This window comes from Apaloderma vittatum, unplaced genomic scaffold (assembly GCF_000703405.1).
Source record: "Apaloderma vittatum isolate BGI_N311 unplaced genomic scaffold, ASM70340v1 scaffold7256, whole genome shotgun sequence".
In the NCBI taxonomy this organism is placed as follows: Eukaryota; Metazoa; Chordata; class Aves; order Trogoniformes; family Trogonidae; genus Apaloderma; species Apaloderma vittatum.
The window spans coordinates 15,324-40,950 of NW_009722218.1; the positions used below are offsets into that span (position 1 = coordinate 15,324).

General features: G+C 46.3%; 1 protein-coding gene across 1 annotated transcript in view; it reads left to right on the forward strand.

Annotated features, from left to right (window-relative positions):
• Positions 1-20,679, forward strand: part of LOC104275670 (mediator of RNA polymerase II transcription subunit 12-like) — a gene marked incomplete at its 3' end in the record, with an annotated part of 35,869 nt that extends 15,190 nt beyond the window's left edge. The window contains 25 exon segments of the mRNA XM_009871689.1: positions 3,727-3,954; positions 4,151-4,295; positions 4,575-4,695; positions 5,345-5,446; positions 6,464-6,481; positions 6,484-6,561; positions 6,831-6,994; positions 10,852-11,031; positions 11,216-11,287; positions 11,578-11,738; positions 11,832-11,993; positions 12,079-12,190; positions 12,384-12,473; positions 12,931-13,040; positions 13,523-13,658; positions 13,919-14,080; positions 14,594-14,971; positions 15,307-15,457; positions 15,662-15,867; positions 16,341-16,421; positions 16,663-16,712; positions 16,773-16,880; positions 17,447-17,594; positions 20,272-20,390; positions 20,594-20,679. Coding sequence (XP_009869991.1) covers positions 3,727-3,954; positions 4,151-4,295; positions 4,575-4,695; positions 5,345-5,446; positions 6,464-6,481; positions 6,484-6,561; positions 6,831-6,994; positions 10,852-11,031; positions 11,216-11,287; positions 11,578-11,738; positions 11,832-11,993; positions 12,079-12,190; positions 12,384-12,473; positions 12,931-13,040; positions 13,523-13,658; positions 13,919-14,080; positions 14,594-14,971; positions 15,307-15,457; positions 15,662-15,867; positions 16,341-16,421; positions 16,663-16,712; positions 16,773-16,880; positions 17,447-17,594; positions 20,272-20,390; positions 20,594-20,679 — 3,368 coding nt within the window.
• Positions 20,680-25,627: the final 4,948 nt, after the last annotated feature.

The following is a 25,627-nucleotide window of genomic DNA, read 5'->3' on the forward strand; positions in this document are numbered from 1 at the left end:
TCCCAGCACCTCCAACATGTTACACAAGATTTAGCAGTGACCTTGATTACTATATAAGCAAGAGCCTCTTTGCATACCAATCCTTGGTAGTAACTATAAACATCAAGGGTTACCACTTCTAGTAGCAGACACTGTGTGCAAAAATGTGCTGCTAACTTAAGAAAGTTACTTACAAGAGACTTAGCAGAAAAGTAAAGTCACTGAGCAGAATCGATTCTGTTTAGCTCAGACCAGGTGTTGCATGAGAAGGTATGTGGCTGTGAAAGGCACATACTCAAGCTAAGTGCTTGTCTGTTTCAGAGGCCCATTAAAGACTTGCACTGAGACAATCTGCAAGATAACAAAGAATAGGTGATTTATTAAAGTGACAGATACAAGATTCAGAGTTGCCGTTGATAAATTTACTCCCTGCAAGAGCGCTAATATATGATAGTAATGCTAGCAAAATACTATCCTGGGTATTTCTCACCAAAATGTGAGAGCACCATTCTTACCAAGAGGGCATCCCTGTCTTGGGTGAAGGAGAAGGAGCACAGCCCGTTGCTTCTGAGTTTGTTCTCTACCTCCATTGACACACTCCTTCCATCCTCCTTATATGCTATCTCCGCCCCCCCTCCCAGGGGTCGCATTTGGCATGATTTGAGTGGAGAGTGGGTGACTGTAGTTACATAGGGATATTGAGGCAAAAAATCCATTCTGGGCATTGTGGCCTTTGGAATTCTGCTTTGAAGCGACTTACCTGTTTGCAGGGTGGTGTTGACATCATTAGTTCTATCTGGCCTTGTTCTTTAGCCAAAACAGAGCCGTCCTGGCATCGCAAGACTCCCTCTTTTGGCTGGTTCTCGCTGTGCAGGCCTTGTTGATCTCCATCCTCAGTGTCTGCACAACAGACAAGTGAACACCTGCATTCTGCAAGTCTCAAATCCTCAGGTTAAAATATCACACCAGAACAGTTTTTCTGGCTATGCTCCCTCCCAGCTTCTGGTGCATCTGCACATTAGCAAGACATGGGAAGCTGAAATGTTTTTGATCCCTTAGCAGCAACTAGAAACATCAGTATATTATCGGTATTCTTCTCATACTGAATCCAAAACACAGCACTCTTCTAGCTACTGAGAAGTGAGCTATGAAGAAAAAAAAATAGCTCTATGCCAGCCAAAACCAGGACATGCCCCTGTTGGCTCTTCAGGTTCTGCTCTGTTGACATTGCCCTCAGTCTCTGTTCTGTGGACTTACTTTGTTGCCTGCTGCCCCTTGCAGTTCTTCTCTTGGGAACTATTACCTCAAGAGCTCTGGTGGAGCTCCTCCTTTAGCAGCCCAGAGGTGGAATCCACAGATCTCCTTGCCTTTTTGCTTGCATGATCCTGTGAAGGGGTAATTCTCTCGACAATCATTTCCCAGTACAGTGCATTACTTTGTCTTCTCTTGCAGCCCCTGCTCCCTATTAATGTTTCTAGTGCGAGAATGCTATAGTGATGTCTAACTCTTAGTGTTAGCCCTTGCTGAGGGGCTGCAAGAGTGACTTCTGCTTTGGTGTCAGCTGATTAAAATCCTGGCAGCTGAGAGCATTTGAAGTCTTTGGACTAAATTGAGAGCAACAAGGAGTGCTGTGGTCACAGATGCCTTGGAGTTCTTTGAAGGAGTCATCACATATATGGAAATGAGAAATCTGGTATTAGTCTATTGAATATGAATTCTCAAAAGCTGTTCAGCAAGGCCACTGATTAAGGGGAATATCTTCTAGCAGGCAAACAATAGGTTAGAGATTGAGACAAGGAGTGGGAGGAGGTTCATATTTTGAGGATGATCCCTTCCCAAGGAGGCACATAGGACTCTGCTAGTGTTTGTGCTGTTGTATGAATGTGGTATTAAAACTCTTCATATAGCTATTTTTCAGAATATATCAATAGAAGTTGACTGCAGATTGTTTTAGTAGGCTGCTGTGTTGGTGACAGGGTGATAAATTGGCAGAGAGCTTTACTGTTATTGAAGGTAAAACAATGCACATAGGATTGTCTTTGTTCCCTTTTAAACTTTACGTGGTGGTGGCTGTATACCAGTTGGATAAACGATCTTTGAGCTGTAACAGATACATAGTTCAAAACGTCATCACAGTGTTCATTAGCAGTCAAAAAGCAAATTAAATATTAGAAATGTTTGGAAAGGAATGGAGAAGAGACCAAAGAGCATCATTAGGCCACTATGGTACATGGTCATGGTACAACCGTGCCCTGTAGTTTGGGGCAACAGACTCCAAAAAGCATGTAGTGGAGTGAAGCTGAAAGGAGGGTGAGTGGATAGATGACCAGAGGTTTGGAATGACTTACTTACGAGGAACTGAATCTCCGCACAGAATAGGACAGAAGGGGAATGCTAGAAGAGAGATCTGGACAGGCTGGATTGATGGGCCTAGGCCAATTGTATGAGGTTTAACAAGGCCAGGTGCTGGGTTCTGCATTTCTGTCACAACAGCCCCAGGCAGCGCTACAAGCCTGAGGAGGAGTGGCTGGAAAGCTGTCTGTTAGAAAAGGAATTTGGGGGCCAACAGCATCCTGGCCTGTATCACAAATGGTGTGTCTAGCAGGAGTAGGGAAGTGATCATGCCCCTGTACTCAGCACTGATGAGGCCATAGCTTGAGTACTGTGTTTAGTTTTGAGTGCCGCAGTGTAAGAAAGACATTAAGGTGCTGGAGTGGATCCAGAGAAGACTAGTGAAGCTTGATGAGGGGTCTAGAGAACATGTCTGATGAGGAGCAGCTGAGGGAGCTGGGATCGTTTAGTCTGGAGGAGACTGAGAGGAGACCTCATTGCTCTCAACAACTTCTCAGGAAGTTGTAGTGAGGTGGGTGTTGATCTCTTCTCCCAAATTGCTAGTGATAGGATGAGAGGAAATGGGCTCAAGTTGCACCGGGGGAGGTTTAGATTGAATATTAGGAAAAAATTTTTTTACTAAAATAGTAGTCAGGCATTGGAACAGGCTGCCCAGGGAAGTGGACTTGCATCCCTGGAAATGTTCAGAAAACATGCAGATATGGCACTTCAGGATATAGTTTAGTAGTCAGTAGTGTTGGGTTGACAGTTGGACTTAATGATCTTAGAGGTCTTTTTCCAACCTTAATGGTTCTGTGATTCTATGTAAAGTTCTGGTTGATATGGAAAGTAAACTGAATGTTCAATATGTCTTAAAATACAAGCATAGAAAGGCATAAATAAAAAATAACAAGTGGAAGCTTTGGAACAAAAGAATAAACTTCATAGTTCTCATAGTTAACATGGAACTCATTCTTGACATTCACAACATAGAATCTACTGGATTCAGAAAGTAGGTGGACAAATTTGCAGGAGGAAAATCTGTTGAGAGCATTATCTTTAACTCTGAAAATCTATGAGCCCTAAGTTGCAGTGGGATGGAGAAAGATGCTGGAGCAGTACTCCTTGTGCCTGCGTCGCTCTTAAACTCTTCCGTGGGCACCGACTGTTCTGCAGGATGAGCCAAGTGTTTCCCTGATCTGACCTGGAGTAGCCATTCCAATTCTGTGTTCACTGAGCCCACAGGTAACTTCCAGGTGCTTCCACAGCAAAGAAACAGCTTCATTCTTTGTTGGTACACTGTGATCTTGAGTTTCCACATATTCTTGTCCAGGGAGGGCTTGTCTTGCACAGGATTGCTTTGCTTTGTAAACGCAGTTTCTTGTGTTCTTAATCTCTCTTTCCTGTTCTGTTTAGTGACTTCTGCTCCAAGGTGAAGAACACAATCTACTGCAATGTTGAGCCATCTGATTCCAACATGCTATGGGAACCAGAGTTTATGATTGACACTATTGAAAATCCATCTGCACATAACTTCACATACACCAATCTGGGCAAGAGCCTCAATGAAAACCCAGCCAACCGCTACAGTTTTGTCTGTAATGCACTTATGCATGTGTGTGTGGGACACCATGATCCAGACAGGTGAGAGGCAGAACTTTCATGGTTCTATTGAGATAGTAACAACATTAGGTAAGGGTAAGGAAGCCAGTAGCCATTCCATAGCTGTTGTGGGGTGTGAGGAAGGAGCCAAGGCTGGGGTCGCTTAGAGAATCACTGACCTGATGGGTGCATGAGTAGCAAAGTTGACCCTATGCTTTTTTCATTATTTATTTAACAGGGTGAACGACATTGCTATCCTGTGTGCTGAGCTAACTGGCTACTGCAAGTCTCTAAGCGCCGAGTGGCTGGGTGTGCTCAAAGCTTTGTGCTGTTCCTCCAATAATGGGACCTGTGGCTTCAATGATCTCCTCTGCAATGTTGATGCAAGTGCAAACATTCAAAAGGGGAAAAGAATTGAAGCAGGAGTGGAGGGATCCCTTGGGAGAAGGCAGAAATGAACAAGGGATGGAGGCTTTGTTTTCTGAGGACAGGGGAAAGGCTTTGAATACCGGGGCTTTTGGTATTTGTTGCAGCCTGGGCTGATCATGGACGCTGAGCTGGGGTTATCGGCCCTTCTACCACCCAGCTCCTAGGCAAGCTGAGGAATTGGTAACAGAGGGAATGAGGCTGTTGTGATCACTGGCTGATCTCCTCTCTTCCAGGTCAGTGACTTATCTTTCCATGATTCCCTGGCCACGTTTGTTGCCATTCTCATTGCCCGGCAGTGCTTGCTGCTGGAGGACCTGATTCGCTGTGCTGCAATCCCCTCACTTCTAAATGCTGGTAAGTGCATACCTGCAGAAAGCTGGTCTTAGTCTTAGTTCTGGCTCAAAGCCTGTGCTTGATGGGTACTTTGTGAACCCCATAGTTGTGAAACATCCCTCCAATACTACTTTCATAGTGTGATATTTACTGACTTAATACTTTGCTTTATAGAGTTTCTGTTAAAACCTGATTGTGCTAAGTTTTGGATTTTTTTCAACATCTTGCGGTCTGGAGTTTGTGTGCAAGCTGAAATAAGCATAGAGATATGTTATCAGTCACACTGCCTGACCAATGTACTCAGCTGTGAACTCCAGCAGTACACCTCCCACTGCTGTTCAGCTTAGCATTTTGTCTAGAGCAGCAAGCTGACCAGTTGGAGTCACTGCCTTTTCTCTGCCATCAACCTTCCTAGCTTTGCTCTGGGGGGGTGCAGCATCCAGTCTCTGTCAGGGTGAAGCTGGGAAGATGGAGCAACCAGAGGATAATACTGATGGATTTGCTCACTTGCATGTTAATTGCTGCACATGCTCCATATGTGTAAATAGAATAAGTCTGCTGCAGCTTCTCAACTGGCTGCTCCAGGGTATTGTGTTTTGAATAGCTTTTGGACTGAGAGTCTGCTGTCCTGGTGCTTAGGAAATCTTGGTTGACTGTTTTCTTTACACAGCCTGCAGTGAACAGGACTCAGAACCAGGAGCACGTCTGACTTGCCGAATTTTACTCCATCTGTTTAAGACTCCACAGCTAAACCCATGCCAGCAAGATGGCAGTAAGTGAATGGAAGTAGAGCCTGAGGAGGAGACCTTATCACTCTCTACAACTACCTGAAAGGAGGTTGTAGGGAGGTGGGGATTCATCTGTTCTCCCTAGTGGCAGTGACAGGGCAAGGGGAAATGGCTTTAAATTGCACCAGGAGATATTCAGGTTGGATATTAGGAAGAATTTCTTTGCTTAGAGGATTGTCTGGCATTGGAACAGCCTGCCCAGGGAGGTGGTTGAGTCTCCATCCCTGGAGGTGTTTGAGACAGTAGATGTGCTGAGGGACATGGTTTAGTGGTGTTGATAAGGCTAGGACAAAGGTTGGTCTCGATGATATTGGAGGTCTCTTCCAACTGAAACCGTTCTATGATTCTGTGATTCTTTATTGTGAAAGTACTGAGGCTCTTTCACCTCAAGAAAAGAGATACTGGACCCTATGATTAGAAATCGTGACCTGCCTGGTTTGAACAAAGTAGGCAAAGCCTGATACACTCATTCTGCAGAGAATGGAGAAAAATATCCTTCTATTTATGTTACTCCATGGTAGCCAGGCATGTTGGGGTGGAAGCCCTCAGAGGCAGTCAGTGGAGGTGGCCTTGCTGTCACTAAGCCATTAAAGAAATGATCACTTCTTTTTTTTTTATATCTTGATCTTTCTATAGCCTCTTAACTTGGTGCCAGAAGCTGCTATCTTACAGCACTCTTTTTGTCTGATGATGGAGATCATCAGATAGGAATCTCTGTTCTTGTCTCCTCGTCAGTTTCCTGATGTTAAGATCTCTAAACCTAGCCTGTATTCTAGATTAGGGTGCTGTTGGAGCTTGGAGTTTATGACACCCAGACTATTTTCCATTCAGATTTCATGGTTCGGTTGTCATAGCGTGATTGGTACTGTGCCAAAGGGCTAGTCTCAGGATTCTCTGAACTGGATTCTAAGGTAACTGGCTGGCATGTAATTTAGGCAGCTTTGGAACCTGCACCTTTCTCTCTTGATGAGTATTGCTCTTCCTCATTGTCATTTTTGCAGACAAACCCACAGTGGGAATAATCACTTACTGGCAGCTTCCCAGAATCGTATTGTGGATGGAGCAGTATTTGCAGTGCTGAAGGCTGTCTTTGTTCTGGGTGTGTACCTGTATGAATGTTTTTATGGGGTGGGAGAAAAGCACCATATCACATGTGTTGGTTGTATAGAAGGCCAGAGGAGATCTGTTTTGGTGGATGTGTGGCTTGTCTGAAGCCTTTGCCTGACCTGTAAATGTGCTTCGTATCTCTTAGCTTCAGAGAGATCAGTGATCATAGGGAGAGTTTACTAAAGCTCAAGATGGTTTTTTTGTGGGTCAGGCTTTGGATTTAACACTGATGATTAAGTGACACTTGTGCTTTTCTTACAGGAGATGCAGAACTGAAAGGCTCTGGCTTTTCCCACTCTGGAGGTGTTGATGATCTCATGGATGATGAGCTGGGCACCAGGAAGGCCAGCAGTCGGGTAGTAACTGTAGAAACAGCTAGCTTGGATATTTATGCCAAGTATGTACTAAGGAGTATATGTCAACAGGTAAGTCTGTCCCACTCTACATTTATCCTTATTTCTTCTGCAGACTGTATCCCATATGACAGATATATCCTGTATGACTTTCTGCAGATTGGGTTTGACAGGTATTTCTTTGAAAAATCCTTAAAGAACCTGCAGTGGTTCTGCTATGTGATGGTGCTAAGGATTGTTCACCTTTAGCAAAAAAGAGGCAAACATTTGTCAAGAACCAGGCCTTGCAGTACGAGGGGACAGCATAGGGCTTATGCCAAAGGAGAGGAGTGCTGGAAGTGGTTTGCTGAGGTGTGTGCTGGAGGCGAGAAGATAAGCATGAGAAAGAGGGCTTGTGCCTTTCAGAACACAGCTTAGGTGTTGCTTGCAGCTAGGCTGTTAATGTCTCTCTAGGCTTTGCAGTGCTCTGTTTAATTAAAAGAACAACAGCAAAAATCTTTTGCTTAGCCTACTCTGACAGCACTAGTGTTTCTGTTCCTTTGTGGAAAGGTGACTGAGGAACTGAAGCCTGGCTAATAAGGTACTTGGTTGCAGAGTGGAGTGGCTGTTGCCATTACTGTATGAAAATGGATGTTGAAGGGTGTCCTTGCCTTTGATTGCAGATTTATTCTGTCAACAAGAAAGATGCAGCGTTAAAATTTGAAACCTGCATTCTGTATTACTGACTTGTAAACAAACCACATTAGTGCTGTGTTGTTCTTATGCTTTGTGATGCTGTTGTTTATTAATTGGCTCACTGTATAGCAATGTTACCAAAGAAGAATTTGAGCCATTTATGAGCATAAATTCAATGTACTTGGTGTTACTGAAACCTGCCTGTAGCATTGACAGAAGTAGATATACCCTTTCTGGTTCCAGTCTACATAGGAAGGACTCAAAACAGGTAGAAAGCGTGTGTGTACACAGGAGCAAGTAGCAGTGAGGTATCAATACTCATACCAGTTGTTGGCAGCACTGGTTATGTAGGAGTGAGCATTCCAGTAGACACCAGTGAGTACCATCAAACTGTGCCAGAGCTCCTGCAGGGTTCATGCAGCTGTTAAGGGCTGGTAAAATGATGTAGTTTATATTAGCACCTCCAGTCTGAGTGATGGATGCTGAAATGCCTGTAAAATGCCTTAAAGATTGTGATTCCTCCGACTCAGAAATGTTGCATAGACTTCAGTGTGAGGGGGTGTGGAAAATGAGCACATGCTGTAATTAAGTTGAAGGTTTCTTAAGTGCAGATAGTAGCTGGTTTGCCCTGTAGCCTGTTTAAATTAATAAATGTAACTGTGACTGGCTGTCGCAGGTTAGGACTGGGCCGGCCACTAAACACAGACAGATGCCCTCTAACCCACTCTTCCCCCCGCCAAATGGGAAGAAAAAGGGAATGAGGCAGAGAGACTTACAGATTAGGAAAGAAAAGCTAGAAGAGCTTTAATGAAACAATAATGGAAATAATAGTTAAATGATAAAAATAAAGAAACTATATACGACTATATATAAGCCCGATAGCGAACCCTACTCTCTTCCCCCTCGCCATGGCAATCCTCACTGATGCCACAGAGCGTGAGACAGTGGGGAAGCCCCAGGCTCAGTGGCAGCAGGGTGCTGGATAAAGGGAGCTGGATTCAGGAACTCAGGATCCGGTCAAAAGCAGGAGATCAGACAGAGTCCTCCCTGGGCACTGGCCATTGAAGAAAAAGGAAAAGAAGGAAGAAGGGCAGAAACTCTCGTGATCACTCAATTTATACTAAATACGAGGTATGTGGAATGGAATACTCTCGTTGGTCACCTGTCCTGTCTATTACCCCCTGGAGGTGCAACCTTCTACTTCCTTGTGACCCCTCTTACTACCCGGCACCCCCAGTGTGGCACACAAGAGCCAGCAGTGGCCTTGGTCACTATAGGAATAAATATCAGCAAAAGCCTTTCTGCATCCCAGTCCCAGACAGTAACTGTAAACATCAGGTGTTGCCACTGCCAGTAGCACACGCTGTCTGCAAAAACAGTAACTGTAAACATCAGGTGTTACCACTGCCAGTAGCAGACAGTGTCCAAAAACTGTCTGCAAAAACTTCAGGAAATGCAGCCTTTTAGAAGAGACTAATCTGGAAAGTAAAAATCACTAAACAAAATTGGGGTTTTTAGCTAAAACCAGGACACTGGCCTTTTGAAAAGGTTGATTTTATAGGGCTGTAATAAACCACAGTGGGAACCAAGAAGGCTTGAGTGAAAGATACTAACCTGAATCTGATGATTGGAATGGCAGAGTTGTCCACAGTGCTTGAAGAACATGTTCATAGTTTTGCCTGTGAAAAGGTAGATGAGGGGTTCTGTTTCAGTGATATGAAGCCTGTAGAGGTGGCTGTTTTATAAAGAAACGTTTCAGAGAAAGAGAGGCTCCAAGTCCCTCAAGGTTGAAGATACTTATTTGTGAGATTATACCGATAAAGTGGATTAGAGATGAAGTATGAATCCATATAGGAAGCTGAGCAAGTAACAAAAAGGGTCTTCCCAAGGATATGCATGTTATGTTCACGAGAAAGGGAAGTTTCAGGAGATGATGATATAATGACACTGAAGGGGAGAAATGCAATAGGCATTGGAAAAATCACCAGATAATGCATATTGGTGAAGTGGAAACTTCATCTCGGGTGAAGCTGAAGATCTAGGCTGTGGTTTCACAAGAGTTTCAAGTCAGAGATACAGCCTTTCTGATCTTTGTGCTCCACTTAGTGCTTAGAGTGCTGTCTGCTGCTGAGCAGGACTGTTGCCAGCTTTCTAGGCTTAGCACCAGCAGCTGTGCTTCATGAACTGGATCCTTATCTCTTTTCCTCTGGTTGTCACTTTTCATTGGAAGAATTCTTTGATTAGGCTTGCTCTGCAGCTGCAGAAGTGCTTACATAGTAGTCCTCTGTAGATTTTAATTTCATGAATTTGCCTAACTGATTTTCAGTATGAAAAAATCTTGCAATAATGAATGCTGTAGGTTGATTGTAAATTGTGTGAAGAAGTACCAACTCACGTTTGTTTTTGAAACTGCTGCCTTTATTATTATCGTACATTTAGGGACCACCAACTGAAATTGAGGGACTGACAATAACAGTTTTCTGTCTTCTCATGATTTGTGATTTTATCAATGGCTTATGTCCAGTCAGTTTTTCTTCTTCTAGGCTTTGAGAATTGTTTTTTACTAAGGATGGTAGTGTGTTTTCCATCATTATTTGAGAATTAAGGGGTCTGCTTTTCCCTAACACATATTCTAGTTTACCTGTAGCTGCAGCACTGAATTACTTAATTTAGGACAGCTCCAGGGCGTTGTTGTGCAGAAAATAATTTTAAGTGATCTTTTGAGCCCAAGTAGCATTATTGATGAGGCCTGGGCATAGCAGCGACTGTGTACTGTTAAATTTTATGAAAAGAAACAGGAGTGTTTCAACACTGCTGACTTGCAAAAGTTGATGTTTCCTCTGTTGCGATTGCTGTTCTGTGCCTGATGCCTGCTGAATCAGGATAGTACTGTTCATGAAGAGAAATTATTATCAGGCGTAATTGTGTACTAATAAGGTTTTTATAGAATCATAGAATGTCTTGGGTTGGAAGGAACCTTTGAGATTATCTAATCCAACCTCCCTGCAGGTCCTTAACTAGACCAGGTTGCTCTCAGCCTCATACAACGTGGCCTTGAACATCTCCAGGGAGGAGCCATCCACAACCTCTGGGCAATCTATGCCAGAGTCTTGCCACCCTCATACTGAAGAATTTCTTCCTAAGATCCAAAATGAGTTTGATATGTTCCCTTCATCTCTCTGAGAAGGAAGCAGGGGTGCTAGTTTGGAATCAGATGTCAGTTTAGCTGTGCTGACTATGCCTTTGTCTTACAGGAGTGGGTAGGTGAGCGATGTCTGAAGTCCCTCTGTGAAGACAGCAATGACTTGCAGGATCCTGTCCTGAGCAGCACACAGGCCCAGAGGCTGATGCAGCTGATTTGTTATCCACACCGGCTGCTGGACAGTGAGGAAGGAGAAAATCCTCAGCGTCAGAGGATTAAACGCATCTTACAGGTGCAAGCTTCTAGCAGAATCTTGAGTATCCTAGTAATTGCCTAATTTAGCATTATGAGTGGAGTTGCCCAAAATTCAGCCTTCTGAGGGATCTGACACTCATTACCATGGGAACTAAAGGTGTGGATTGACGTAGTTTGAACTGAGAAAAAGGACTTACATGAAGTATGCATGTGTGTTGTAGAATCTGGACCAGTGGACCATGAGGCAGTCCTCGCTGGAGCTGCAGCTCATGATTAAGCAGACAGCAAACAATGTGAGTTTGTGCTTAGAGGTACTGTGTATTGCCAGTGCTGAAGTGGCTGCTTGTGAAGTGGTGGGGAGGTGACCTGGTGGAAGTGGAAATAGGGAGAAAGTAAACAAAGACAGAGTCTGGTCTGTAAAAGCCAAGCATGAGAAGGATGTGGTGAGTCTGAGACCTGAAGACCAGCAGCCATGGGGAAGTTGTCAAACTGGGTTTGTACTGAGTTGTGTTGAGGTATGAAAGCCGTCTAAGTGGATGCTCTCGGAGAAGGACTTGGCTGTCTCTTTCTTCCCTATCTCCAGGAGATGAACTCCTTGTTAGAAAATATAGCCAAGGCCACTATTGAGGTATTCCAGCAGTCAGCAGAGACCAGCTCTGCTAGCTCTGCAGGCAGTGGAGTCAACAGTATCAATAGCTCAGCAAGTGCTACACCTGCCAGCAACAAATCCAAACCCATTCTCAGGTAGGTGTAGTCCCAGCATCGCAGCTGCCTTGTAGTCGATTTTGAATCATAGGTCAGATTGCAAACTACTTTTTTTCTCCTGTGTTGTCACAGCTCCCTGGAGAGATCAGGAGTGTGGCTGGTGGCCCCTCTAATTGCCAAGCTTCCAACATCAGTGCAGGGCCATGTGCTGAAAGCTGCTGGAGAAGAACTGGAGAAAGGACAACATCTGGGGTCGTCATCCCGCAAAGAGAGGGACCGCCAGAAGCAGAAGAGGTGAGTCCTGGGGAAAGGGCAGGCAGTGCTTGCTGTGCTGATCCCCCAGCCTGGCAGTATAGCTCTGTCTCTATTCTCTCTGCAGTATGTCCCTTTTGAGCCAGCAGCCATTTCTGTCACTTGTGCTAACATGCTTGAAAGGACAGGATGAGCAGCGGGAAGGCCTTCTCACCTCTCTGTACAGTCAGGTCCAGCAGGTAGGTGTCTTGCTTCTTGCCTCACTTTCTTCAAGGGGTTGTTCCTCTGATGGGCAGGCTATTTGGCATGTCCTCCGGGATGTTGTCTGACTGATATAGGGTGCTCAAGCTGAGTCACTGGACAGTACAAGCAGCTTTCTGTGAATTTCAGCATACAGTTTGTGAGGTATGTCTACTCTTGTAAATTTCTTAGATTGTTACGAATTGGCGGGAAGATCAATACCAAGATGACTGCAAAGCCAAGCAGCTGATGCATGAGGCCCTGAAACTACGGCTGAATTTGGTGAGCAGTTGCAGAAAAAGAGCTTAACCATAGAGCATGAAGAGTTGTCTGCCTTTCCTCCTGTTTTTTGGGAAACATGCACAAAGTTGCATGCACTCACACACACACGCACAGGAGGGGCTACATATGTCCTGACACAAGGAAGTAGGAGAGGCACTTACACTGCTGCTAGGTCTTGAGCCCTGAGTGGGATAGCATGCATGGAAAAATTCCCTTGGTCTGTTTTGCCAGGATGAAATCCACAGCCTTGGTCTTTCTTTTGGAGACATGTCTTCCCATTTCAGTGCTTTTGCAGTCCACAGCACTAGAACTTGCATCTGAGATTTGTCCTGCTGACTGCAGTCCCGTTCAGCTCTCAGCAGGAGCTGCTGTAGCACCGGAGTTGCTCTTGTTTGGACTCCTTTCTCACTTTTGAATTTTAGCATTTTCTTGTGACTAAACTATTTTTCTTTGTTAGGTGGGGGGAATGTTTGACACAGTTCAACGCAGTACACAGCAGACAACTGAATGGGCTGTGCTTCTCCTGGACATAATCAGCAGTGGCACCGTGGACATGCAGTCAAACAAGTAACTTTCTGTCTGACTTCTGATCCATACACTTCCCAAGGAAGGCAGCTGTTAGCATGGCCCCTCTTCTCATGTGAACTAGCTGTCTCTCTAGAAAATCTGTCAGAAGTACTGTGACAGCTGACTGGAATAAAAGCAGGCTACAAGCTAGGTCCTAGTATCCAAGTGCATTCTGACATACTCAGAGCAAACTTGGCTTTGCAGGTGCAGAGAGATAAACAGGGGAGAGTTCAGTCTGGACCTGCATTTTGGAGAAGCTGTCAGGAGGCCTGTCTTGTGTCTGTGATACTGCACTTTGCTTGAGTGTGAACACCCTGCGGTGTATTAGCAAAAGGAAGATTAGTGTGGGAGGTTAATCTGAAGAGTGCTTGGCACTTCTGAGTGTAGGCAGCACTCTTGGCAATCTAATATTGGTGTTAGTGATGGCGGAGGTTTTATATCTGCTTCTCAGATGACTTTGACCTTTCTGCTCCGACCAACAGTGAGCTCTTCACCACCGTGTTGGACATGCTGAGTGTTCTCATCAATGGCACCCTGGCTGCTGATATGTCCAGCATTTCTCAGGGCAGCATGGAGGAGAACAAGCGGGCCTACATGAATCTTGTCAAGAAACTCAGGGTGAGAGACACTAGGCCCTCTGTGGGGAGCAGAGTGTGTTATGTTGTTACTGTCCAACTATGGAGATTTACCTGTGTCTCATGAATGGTACTTGCCCTGTGTTGCTGCTGTTTAGATGAAGCAATGGTGGTGGCCCCAATTAGGGCTGAAGCATACAAAGATGAGAGGTAATGCAGGCATGGAGGTTGATACCAGAAGAGGCACAGGTGGGGTTTGGATGATATTTCCTGAGTGATTCTTCAAGTCTTCCACTTTTGCAGAAAGAGCTGGGGGACCGACAGTCTGACAGTCTGGAGAAGGTACGACAGCTACTGCCACTTCCCAAGCAGACCCGAGATGTCATCACCTGTGAACCTCAGGGATCCCTCATTGACACCAAAGGCAATAAAATAGCTGGATTTGACTCCATCTTCAAGAAGGAGGTATGTGAAGCTTTTTTTTACAGCTGAATGCAGATGTCACTTTGTCTTCTGATGCCTTGAGTCAACACAGCTTGGGAGGCATCTATATGCAGTACCTTGTTGCCTGGTGAACTTGAAGTGGCTGGCTGTACATAGATAAGCTGACACATAACTGTCTCCAGAAAGGGCGAATCTGGATTTTAATGCTTGGTGATAGATGGTGTTATGGCCTGAGAAGTTATTTAGACTTTGATTTTGTACTTATGGCTATATAAAACATACAGAGAAAACCCATAATCCCTGTCACGAGTTACTGGACAGTAGCAGTGTACAGAAGATTGGTAGAGCTAGGATGAAGGAGACTGGCCTTTAGAAATTACTGTTTTGCCATGTGGAAGAGCAGGGACCAGTAGTAAGGGCTTAAGCTGTTTACTGGGACATGTGGCGTAGAGCCTGAAGAAAGTGTAGAGCTTCCTCTGCAGTTGTAGGAAAAGCAACAGGGACTCGGAGGTTCTTATCTCTTTTGCTTTAAAGGGTTTGCAGGTCTCTACAAAGCAGAAGATCTCCCCTTGGGATCTGTTTGAGGGCTTAAAGCACTCAGCCCCCCTCTCCTGGGGCTGGTTTGGGACAGTCCGGGTGGATCGTAAGGTGTCTAGATTTGAGGAGCAGCAGAGACTTCTTCTGTACCACACGCACTTAAAACCCAAGCCCCGCAGTTACTATCTGGAGCCATTGCCACTGCCCCCTGAAGAGGAGGAGCCTCCTACACCTGTGGCTTTAGAGCCAGAGAAGAAAGCTGCAGAACCAGTCAAGGCTGATAAAACAAGCTCCAATCCTGCCACCTCTACTGAAGAACGCAAGAAAAAACAGAGCAAAACCAAGAAACGCAATCAATCTGCCAGCAAAACTGAGGTAATTGACTGCCCAACAGCTATGGACCTCCTATATCTACCCTTTCTAGTCACACAGCACTCCCTTGAGTCTTCCTAAGGAGCTGAGAGTGGTGTAATGGTGAAGATAGCATGTGTTTTCTCTCATCTGGGAGTGCTGGAGCTCTATCCTGCTCTCTCTAGTCTAGAGCATGGCAGGGCAAACACTTTCTTAATACCTGATGGGAGGGAAGCAGGCTGCCCAGCTCACATAGCATCCCAGGCTTCCTCCTGTGCACTCTGAAACCCTTTCATACTCTTAAACTATTCTTTAATTGCCAGCGCACATTGATCTTTCTTACTTCTTTGTCTTTGCAGGATTTTGTGTTGGGCCCTAGCCGAGGGGTTTCATATGGAGTCGGTATGCCTGCAGATCTCCTGCATCACCAGTCAGGAAGCACTATGTCTCGGCTGGCATATGGGCAATCACCAGTGGGTCTCTACACCCAGAATCAGCCTCTTCCAGCAGGTAGGTGCACAGAAGAGGTGAGCATATTGCATCTCTTTGGGAACCTCTCGTAAGAACCTCTTCTGTGAGGTGGTCCTACGTAGATCTGTACACTTTTTGCTTTTGTTTGTCCTGTGTCTAGATACAGTGATGAACAGTCATTCTGGAGCTACAAGGCTCAGCAATAGCATGTGACTAGTCAGTGTGTTTCTCTTCCTCTTGCAGGTGGTCCTCGTCTGGATACATCCTACAGACCTGTACGCATGCCACTGGGGAAACTTGTTCAGAGTCGTCCTCCTTATAGTGGTGTGCTGCCTCCAGGGATGGGGAGCATGATGGGCATTGACCCCTCCTACAAGCCAGCAGTCTACAGACAGCAGCCTCCTGTGTCCCAGGGACAGATACTGAGGCAGCAGCTTCAAGCAAAGTTGGTAAGTCAGAGTTATGCTCTTGCTGTTGCTGGACCCTACAGTACAGTAAGCCTGAGATTTTAGCTGGGGCTACCTCTTCTAACCAGAGCTCTCCAACCGTGTCTCCTCTTTGTGCCCTGGAAAGATGTCTCTTGTGTGTATTCTTCTAGTGGCACTGTGTTTGCCACCTGCTTTGCTGGGCTCACATCACTAACAGTTGATGGAGGCTGTCAGAGTGGTGCACTGCATCATCTGTGGCAGTTGGACAGTGATGAGAGGAGCACATCCTGGCTGTGGGGTGGTAAGGATGTTAGACGCCTGTTTGTCCTAAATCAGGGGGAGACCGAAGTGGTTAACATCTGCATGCTGTGTGGCAGCCTGGTAGGTTCAGGAGTGAAGGTATTTGTCTGGTTTTGTGGGAGCTGCGAAGAAGGGAGTGATAGTCTCCTGCTTGTTAGAGATGTTGAAAGAAGCATTTCTCTGTTACCTTCCAGCAGGGTCAAAGCATAATGGCACAGCAGCCCGTGCGACAGATGGCTCCCACTGCATCGTATGGAGCTCTGCAGCCCTCCCAGGTCAGTGACAGTGACTGCAGGTAAGACCGGAACCTGGTTCCAGCACAAGGCAGCATCTTCATTTTTGCTGCTGAATCCTGAAATCTCTTGGCTCTTCTCACCCATGTACTGGGCAACATGTCTCTGAACCCAGAGATGAACAGCATTGTGACAGTATTTATGGGAGACTGATGTGCTGGGTTCCAAATTCTCTATTGTACCTTACTTCATGATTGATAAAGGTTTTTTTGTTTCATTTCAGGGTTACACACCTTACGTCTCCCACATAGGCCTTCAGCAGCACCCCTCCCAGTCAGGCACGATGGTACCTCCTACCTATTCTGGCCAACCCTATCAGAATTCCCACCCCAGCTCTAATCCTGCCCTGGTGGATCCTGTTAGACAAATGCAGCAGAGACCAAGCGGCTATGTGCACCAGCAGGCTCCTGGCTATGGGCACACCTTGGGCAACACACAGAGGTACTTCCACCCTACCAGGTTTTAATAAGCTGTGTTTCATCAAGGGCATCTCTACTCTGCTGAGACAACTCTAACAGCTCTCCGTGAAAAGCCTGTTCTCTGTGCCATGTTATACAGCAGCTGAGTTCTTTCACTCCTGGGAAGAAACAGAGACAGCATGAAATTCAGAGATGCTAGTTGCAAGCAGGAGACAGTGTTACCAGCCAGACAAGAGATGGAATTGTAAAGTATGAGAAAAATTACCTGGGAAAGTCATAGTTGTTGTTTTAAATCTAACCAGCAGATCACCTGCCAAGGTCTAGATCTGAGATTTCCTGAGCAGACACAAATCCAGCAGGGAAAACATGCGGAAGAGTGGGCTGGGGACTTTTATTTTAAGCTTCTAGAAAAATGGAGTGGAGGAAACCCTTGAGGGCCCCTGGTAACTCTCACCTTTCTGCAGAGAGGCAGCGTGGATTGCATGAGGCTATTTGGGCTATCTTGTTGATGACAGAAGTTGCATTTGGATTAAAGAAGCTGTTGCCCTTGAATATTTAACTCCATGAGCTTGTCCTTTTTTCGTGCAGATTTCCTCACCAGTCAATTCAGCAGGCCCCAATGATGAGTGGGATGAACCATTTGGGTCCGCAAGGAGTCTCCTCGGGAATTCGACCCAGCCAGATACTGCCTGACCAGCAGCAGCAGCAGTATCTGAGGCAGCAGCAGATGCTGAGGGTGAGTGAATGCTGACCAGGACGAAGGTTGCTGGTGCTGAGGGAGACTTACCCATCGCTGATTAGCTCTGCCTGCAACTCTGCTCTGTACCTCTGTGCCAGGAAGGCTGTCAACTCTGTTCGGGGCTGTCTGTAGTAATTTGCTAGGTGGCTTTCCCTTAGAGCTGATGACTCCTGATGGAGATGCCTGCTGCACTGCCTTTTGTCAGTCACCCCGCATAAGCTAAAGGGAAGTTAGGAGCAGTAACGGTCTGTTTAGTCCTGTGTGTCCTGCGTCCCACCTTTTCCTGTTCCAGCTGAGCCCATAATATTGTGCAGAGAGCTACTTGTCTTTGTTTCTAGCTCCTGCAACACTTCCAAGTGGAAACCCCCCTCGCCATAGAGGACCAGGGTAGCACTGTTGCTTGCAAGATCATTTTAGGGGCATTTCTGCATTTTCACAAGATCAAAATAAGCATCAGCTGCAGTTTCCAGTGCCAGAAAAATCTGTCCCAGTACTCCACATCTAGCAGTGGATGGTGAAAAACTGGTCTAAAGTGAGCTGTTAGACCCAGTTCTCAGGTTCAAAGAAGTTCACAGATGTGGCTCAACAGACATGAGTATTCCATATATTTGCGTTATGGTCTTATGAATATTAAATACTTACATGAAATACAGGTATGAATACATTTCTTGGAGTTACAGAAATTTATCGAATCGGCAGAGAAGCACAGGAATAGTTTGGGTTAATTGGTGAACTAGAATTATGACAAGCCTAGTGAACCTTGTGTAATATGGGGAGACTTTACATGGCACAGAGTGCTGAGACTTTGTGTTCTGAGATGGGCGTGAGCAAAACAGTGGTTCCTACAGAAAGCTGCAGTCAGCAGTATTTGAGAATTGCTGCCTTGCTGTGGACAAGAGACTGTAGGATAGTCAGCAGCTTTTAGTTCTTTTGATGAGTAGCACCCTCTGACTATTCATTTGGTTTCTTTTAGCATTCTCCATCACTCAGAAAAAGAACATGCCTCAGACAAATTGCTAGCATTTCTCTTCGCTCAGTAACTTCATGAGTACTTTCAGCTTTTATCTGACATTGATTGCTTAAAAAGAAGAAAAAAAACAAAACTAGAGTACCCAAAATGTCCCCTGTTACTCTGACTCCTGCTACATGATCAGAGTCATACCAGATGCAGAACAGACTCCTGGTGCTTGAGTTGACTGTCATGATGCAATGGCTTGTAGAAAGGATAGATGGCCTTTTGGTTTGTCTTGCATGTGTTCATACTCGACTGTTGCAAGAAGACAGGCTACGAAGTCAGGAGAGGTATCCCAAGTCATTTGCGTTCGTCTGTTTTCTTGTGTACCCAGGTCATAGCATCCATTTCAAGAACCCAAGTGTCCACATTAGTTTAAGATGGAAGTCAAAAGGCTGTTCTAGAAACTCATTCCCTTTTCGGGTGAATCCTTGATCTAAGCCTCAGTGTGTTTGTGACTTGTATTCAATTATTGTTGTCTGCTGTGTCCCATTGTTTACTGGCTCTTCTTTCTCCTTGATGTTTACCCAGTGTATTCCTAGAGAGCACTTGCAGCTTCTGTAGGTCAGGTTTTTCTAATCTCTTGTAAGACAATGTCCTTTCTTCTCTTTGTGTTCTTGTCTGTTTTTTGAGTCTGTTCAAGGTGTGAACCTTAGCCTTTTTGAGCCAATGATCAGAACTGTACTTAGCATCACCATGTTGGGTTTTTATGATGGATTTAGTAGTTTTCTATTTCTGCTAGAAATTCTTCTGTTGATTTAGTGAATTCAAAAGTACATTGGCAGATAGGAGAAATGCCTGAAAATTAGGAGAAATGGAAAAACCTTGAGATTTTTGGGTATATTTTGACTCTCAAGTTCAACATGCTGAATATTTTTCTCACCATAACTAGTTCTGTCGACAACCAGATTGGAACACTGCATCCAGTTTTATCTGAATCCTTGTACTGAAGTGCAGGACCAGCTGGCATGAGTGACAGAAGGCAGCCACATAGATCAAAGAGTTGGAGAATGTCACTGGGAAGGAAAGGCTGAAATAGCTGGGTGTCAAGTTAGAGGGGCAGAGGCAAAAGAAAGCCAAAAAAACCTTACCTATTCTTGTCCCTTGGCTGTAGGACAAGAAATAGCCTTAAATCATAATGTGAGATTCAGAGTAGAGAGAAAGGAAAACTCCAGTAGTAGGAGTAATTGTGACCTAGAGTGGATTGCTCAGGGAAGTTATAGGAGCTCTGTTACTACCTCTGGAAAAAATTTGAAAACAGGTCGGGCAAATACTCAGTGAAGTCAGTATTGCTGATCTTAACCAGGAGGCAAGAGATGAACCAACCAGCCTATTGTAGTAGCTCTTGTTTTGTATTCTTGTATTCTCTTTGCTCCTGGTCATTCCACAGCTGACCAGTAGACTTGTAGTTCTTTAACTGCCATCCATTGATACCTCATCTTGAAGAAGAATTTTGTTACTATCCCTGCATTTCTTGCCATTTCTCAGCCCAGGGCAGTGTCCTGGTGAAATTTGGCAGTTTAGATATCTGTAAGGAAAATTGTGTTAAGAGGGTATGTTACTGCATGGAACGTCCTTTCTTCTTCAGCAATTTCTGTTTCCTGTTGCTGTGTGCATTGACCAGACAGTTCCCTCATGGTGCCATCTCTTTTGTCTTCACAGCAGCAACAGCAGCAGCAGCAGCAACAGCAGCAGCAGCAGCAGCAGCAACAACAGCCGCCACAGCCACAGCAGCCACCCCAGGTCTCCACAGTGCCTCAGCCACAGGCACAGGGCCAGCCCCCTGGGCTGGGCATGCAGGCACTTGCCCCACAACAACCCATTGTGAGTGTTCCCTTGGAGGCAGAGTGATGTGATACTCCAGCACAAATCAAGGGTGTTCCGGCTGCATCCTCCCCTTCTCCCTCCCTTGCACTTCCCAGAGCTTGTGTGAATGCCAAGGCAGCCAGCCAGGTGATGTGGCTATAACTACATTTCTCTCTTTGCAGTTCCAGCGCCAGGGACTTCAGCAGACACAGCAGCAGCAGCAAACAGCTGCTCTGGTTCGACAGCTTCAGCAGCAGCTTTCCAGTAAGCTTTAGTGTGTTTGATCCTGTCGCTAGTCTTCCCCCGGGTGTTTTCTCTTGCAGATACTCTGATGCAGAGAAGCAAGGCCGAGCCAGGCTGTCTGTGGCCATAAATGATGCTGGCAGGGAGGTGGCAACGGGACTTGGACCTCCTGGCCCAAGGGGGCACAGCAGCAGGGCAAGCACTGCTTTGACAGCTTGTGAGCAACCAGACCTTCCCCCTGCTGCCTGCAGAGGGAGGAGGGAGCTGAGCCTTTGTAGGGGCTGCCATGCTGCTTTCCTGAAAGGATCCAGTCAGCAGCTCTAAAGCATTCAGAGAGGTATTTCCTCTGCTGCAGATGACCTCTGAGGAGCACAGAGAGGCTGTAGTCCCAGGGCACTCACTTGGTGGATGACTCAGAGATACTGTGTTCATGTTGTAATCAGGACAAGATTTCTCGGAGACAGAGAGGATACTCTGGGAAGTGTTGCTGCACACTTACTGTGTTTGTGGTGATCTGTGGGCTTCCATGGTTGCCATCGCAGACAGGGTAATGGCATAGATGGTGTCATTCTGGCACTGTATTCCTATAATCTGCGTTAAACTACTGGCTGAGGGATCTAGAAACGGAGCCTAGTATCCATGCTGTTTCCTTTTGAATAGCCTGCTGTTTTACTGTCACCTCACTGGCTTTTCTGCCATAAAGATGGCACACATGCTATGAAAATGCCCAGAAATGGACTGTACAGGGTTTGTTTACAGTGCATTAAGCGTGAGACTGTGTTAGATGTAATAATGTGTGGAGTGGGGGCTTGGAAATTGTGCTTGATTGTTCCTAATGGAAAATTCTTACTCCTTGTGACCAAAAAAAACCCCTTCCCAAACCAGAAGTTTTAATGTGTTAAATTTCCCACTAGCCCAAGCCACAAACCACAAGTCTGTGCAAGGATCCTAGCCAGGACATTAGAATATAGGAAGACCTCATGTAAGAATCTGAATATAGTAGAATTAAGTATCTTTTTGAATCCTGTCTGTACAGCAAATGGAGCTGTCTTGTATGGAACAGATGTGTGGGTCCAATGCAGCTATGTGTCAGCATGCAGTTTCCGTGCTTCCTTGTTGGGTTTGCATCAGTTCCACCAGCAAACATCTGGAATTCTTATCTGTAGTGTCTGTGATGTCTTCGAAAGCAGGACATAAAAAGAAGAAGAGCCTGTAGGAGGGGGACAGGAGTACTTTGGGCCCAAGATAGGCTGCATTAGGAGGGTCCAGGCTATCCCTGAACACGCCGTTGTCCAACAGAATTTTGGAGAGCAGGCTAGCCAGGTTGCACTGGTCTCCTTTTACTTGGTCTGACTTAGGGTCAAACATGCTGATAGGGTTTCAGGGTTAAAAAAAATAGAGAATTTTATGAACTGGACAGTACCCAAGTAGACTATGAGCACTGTACGTCACGAAACATCACCTCTAGCAGTGTGGAAGTTCATGAGGTTCTCAGATGTAACTTTACCATGTTTCCTGCCCTTCTTGTGCCATCTGGAAGTTCTTTGGGCATGTCTTTAATTTATATGGAGATACTGACAGGGAGCCAGGGTAGTTGTAACCAAAACCTTCACTAACACCTAACTAGGTGTGCCTAAGGATGACCGTTTGACACTAGCTGAGCAGCTTGTATGGCTGCAGGTGTTACGCAGTCCTAAGGGCTGGTTTGCTTTCAAAGTCAGCAATAACTTATCCATAAACTCATCTTCCCAGCTAGCTGCCACCTTTCAGGTCTTTGTTAATGGTGCACCAATTCCACCATGAGGGATGGAGAGATCTGCTCTGGAAGAAGCTTCAGGGTTGGGACTGGCATGTATCTATGTGTTCCTCTAAGAATGTGGCATCCTAACTGTGTAGCTGCCTAAAAGCTCAGACAAATGAGCAGAGCAAGTAGTGCCACAAAGGTTTATATTTTTCTTCTCTTAGCCTGCAACACACTCCTTATACTGTGCTGGTGATGTAAGGAGAGGGATCTCTTCTGAACCTGACCTTGTCACTGTCTAACTCTGCCTTGACCTCCACAGATACACAGACACAGCAGAACAACAACCCATTTGGACGCTACTGATTTGTGGACTTCAGCCTGGTCCAGGAAGGAGACATCACTGTCTATTGGATACAGCCTTTTTAACCTGACCCAGAAGTTGCGGCTGCCCCCAAACTCGGTCTTTGGGCCTCTAACCCCAGTGCTGCTGCTGCCCATCTCACAGGATGATGACAGGAAGATGGTTTTATTGTATAGAGAAGGTGTTTTTACTATCCGATTTCTACAAATGTTTATGGAGATTCCTTGTGGCTGATAGTTTCCCTTCCTGTGTTGATTTCAGTTTTTACTCAGTTTTTAGTATTTTTGTTAAAATAATAAGACATTGTAAAATTTTGTACTTTATTTATACCAGATGAACCCTGTACTGCAGACATTCTTGGATGAATACAGAGAGCTTACTTTGTGAAAGGAGTGTGTTTTCAGAGCCTGCCTTTCCTCCTCAGAGATCCTCCCAGTACAGCCCAGCAGCAGCACCTCTACACGTGATCTCTGTCTCTTTCTTGGTAGAACTAATATCTGGGTTTTCAGCTTTTGTGAACAGCTAAACAGTTTGACTTGGGAAAGAAAGCCCCCTTTCCCTGTTGTTTTTTGTAAACTGATGTTCACGTGCTTGCAAGCATTTCTGCAAGCTTTGTGGGATTTTTATGTTAAGAGATTTACTAGTACTCTGTGATGTATTCCACCAGGGTAGGGGTATAAATCAGACAGCGAGTTATATTGCAGAGTAATTCTGAGCCCTAATAAGTCCAACTTGCCAGGCAGAGGAGTTACTGAGATGCTCAAGCTAGTGTCTCTGCAGTCTAGGAGGAGCTGTAGATAGAGTGCACTCAGAACACTACTACTCACAGCACCGTTTTGCTAATCAGTACCAAGATTCCTCTGTTAGCTCCTTCCTGTCTCAGTGTGTGACCTGGCTGATGAGCCTATGTCTGCTGTCTGAAGAACTGGAGCTGAATCCTTTCCTCTCCAGGAGCAGGTATGTGGCTACTTTCAGGGGTAGAACTCTGTAGGCTGCCTAGCACTGCACCCACGTTGTTCCCTGCTCATGTCCAAACTGCACTGCCTCTGCACCTGTCCCAGGCTCCTGCCATCTTGCTGCAAAGGGGTTGGAAGGTGTTGCTGGTGAAGATGGATTCCCTTGTTAATGAGTACAGAGGGCTGATCCTTCTGTGCATCCTTCCTTGTCTCCTTTCGTGATGATCAGGGCTGTTAGGTCCTCTATCCACTTGTGTTCCTTGGTAGGCTTGTGTTGTGCTTACACACGGCCTGTGCTGAGTGACCCCAGAGGTGGAAGTGCTGCTCACAGCTGTGGCTGTGCCAGCTGGCCTCTGCTCTGAGAGACCTGTGGCTGGGGCAGGAGGAGGACTGTACTTCCTCTCATCCTGCCAGGGATGTTGACAAGGAGGGCCTTAGGGCCAGCAGAATCACAGCCTGAAGGAGCTGAGCACTGTCTCTGGGCACGAGAAGCCCCTTTTCCATGGCCAGTGGACCTTCTTCTGCTGGCCCTGGGAGGTAGCTGAGCCTGCACTGAGCCTGCTGCACTGGAGGTGGGAAAAGAGTGGCTCTCTGCAGCAGCTGGCACTGGAGAAAGGTGACGGGAGGCAGCGTGACCCAGGGGTGGTTCTGCTTGCACGGCAGCTGTGGCAGGGCTGGCGTGCTGCAGCAAGAGAGCAGGGCCCCAGGGAGCTGCTGAAAGCTCCCTCTGTGTCACACTGCATCCCTGGCAGGAAGGGACCAGGTGCCTGCTGCCAGGGGACCCTGCTTTATTGCATGGCCCAGCAATAGGGTTGCCTCTACTCTTTATTCCTGCAAAAGGCTCCCACCAGCTACTTGTCAGGCTGTCTGTGGGATGAGCAGGGAGGCCAGAGCTCCGTTGTGGTGACCAAGGTCGCCAAGTGTCTGATACCTCACAGGACCTCTGGCTGCTCAGAGGTTTCTAGTGGATGCAGGGGGATGGGGACTGGGGCAAGGCCTGGTAATGGCATGGGACATGGTTTGGGGAGCTGTGCTCTACCCAGCCTGGCTACATGTCTTGCAGCCACAACTGCTGTGCTGCAAGTTAGCACTGAGCTATGGTGGTTTTAAGCAGGTCTGACAGCTTCCAGCCCTTCTGCTCCTTCTCCGAGTTGTGACTAAATGCTCCGTGTGACAGAGCCAGAGGCAACTGGGAGAGTTTCATTACATGCTGCCTGTTGAGTAATGCACATGGCTGCCCTGCTGTGGCCTCTGGTCCAGCTTGGGTGTATGTTTGATGCTTGGGCTGCTTGAGGCTAGGGACAGCCCCAAGGCGACTGTGGGCAGGGTCGATGGACAGTGTGGGCAGGTGGTGCTGCCCTGTGTGTGCCAGAAGCCTAGTGCTGCACAATGCTTGGAATGGTGATGCATAGGCAGGAGCACATTGTACCCCATGCACCTATCCCACCCAGCCACCTGGCATAGGTGGTCCCCACAGACCTTGCGCTGAGCAAAGGCAACTTGTCAGGCACTGTCAGAGTTGGTGTTGTGCAAGAAAATCAGTTGCTTCCCACTTAAGCAACTGAAGCCAGGAGCGGAGCAGCTCTGCAAGCACCCAACCCTTCCTATGTGGTGCTCATGGTGGGGAGCAGGCCACAAGGCACTACTGCAGATGTGCACTGTGACCCTGTTGTGGCCTGGTTTTGCTGGGCAGTGGGACACAGGGAGCCATGCCTGGGGAGCTGCCTGCTGGAGAGCAGCCTGGCACTGGTTCAGGGGCCCATTCAGGTTGCTTCTCAGGCCCGGTGAACTATGGTGGATACAGAGCAGGGTTGTGCATCCACCCCACAGAGCACTGGACCATATTGTCTGCTCAAGGGTGTACAGGATGGCAGTGTGCAGCTTACCCTGCCACTAACAGGGCAGCAA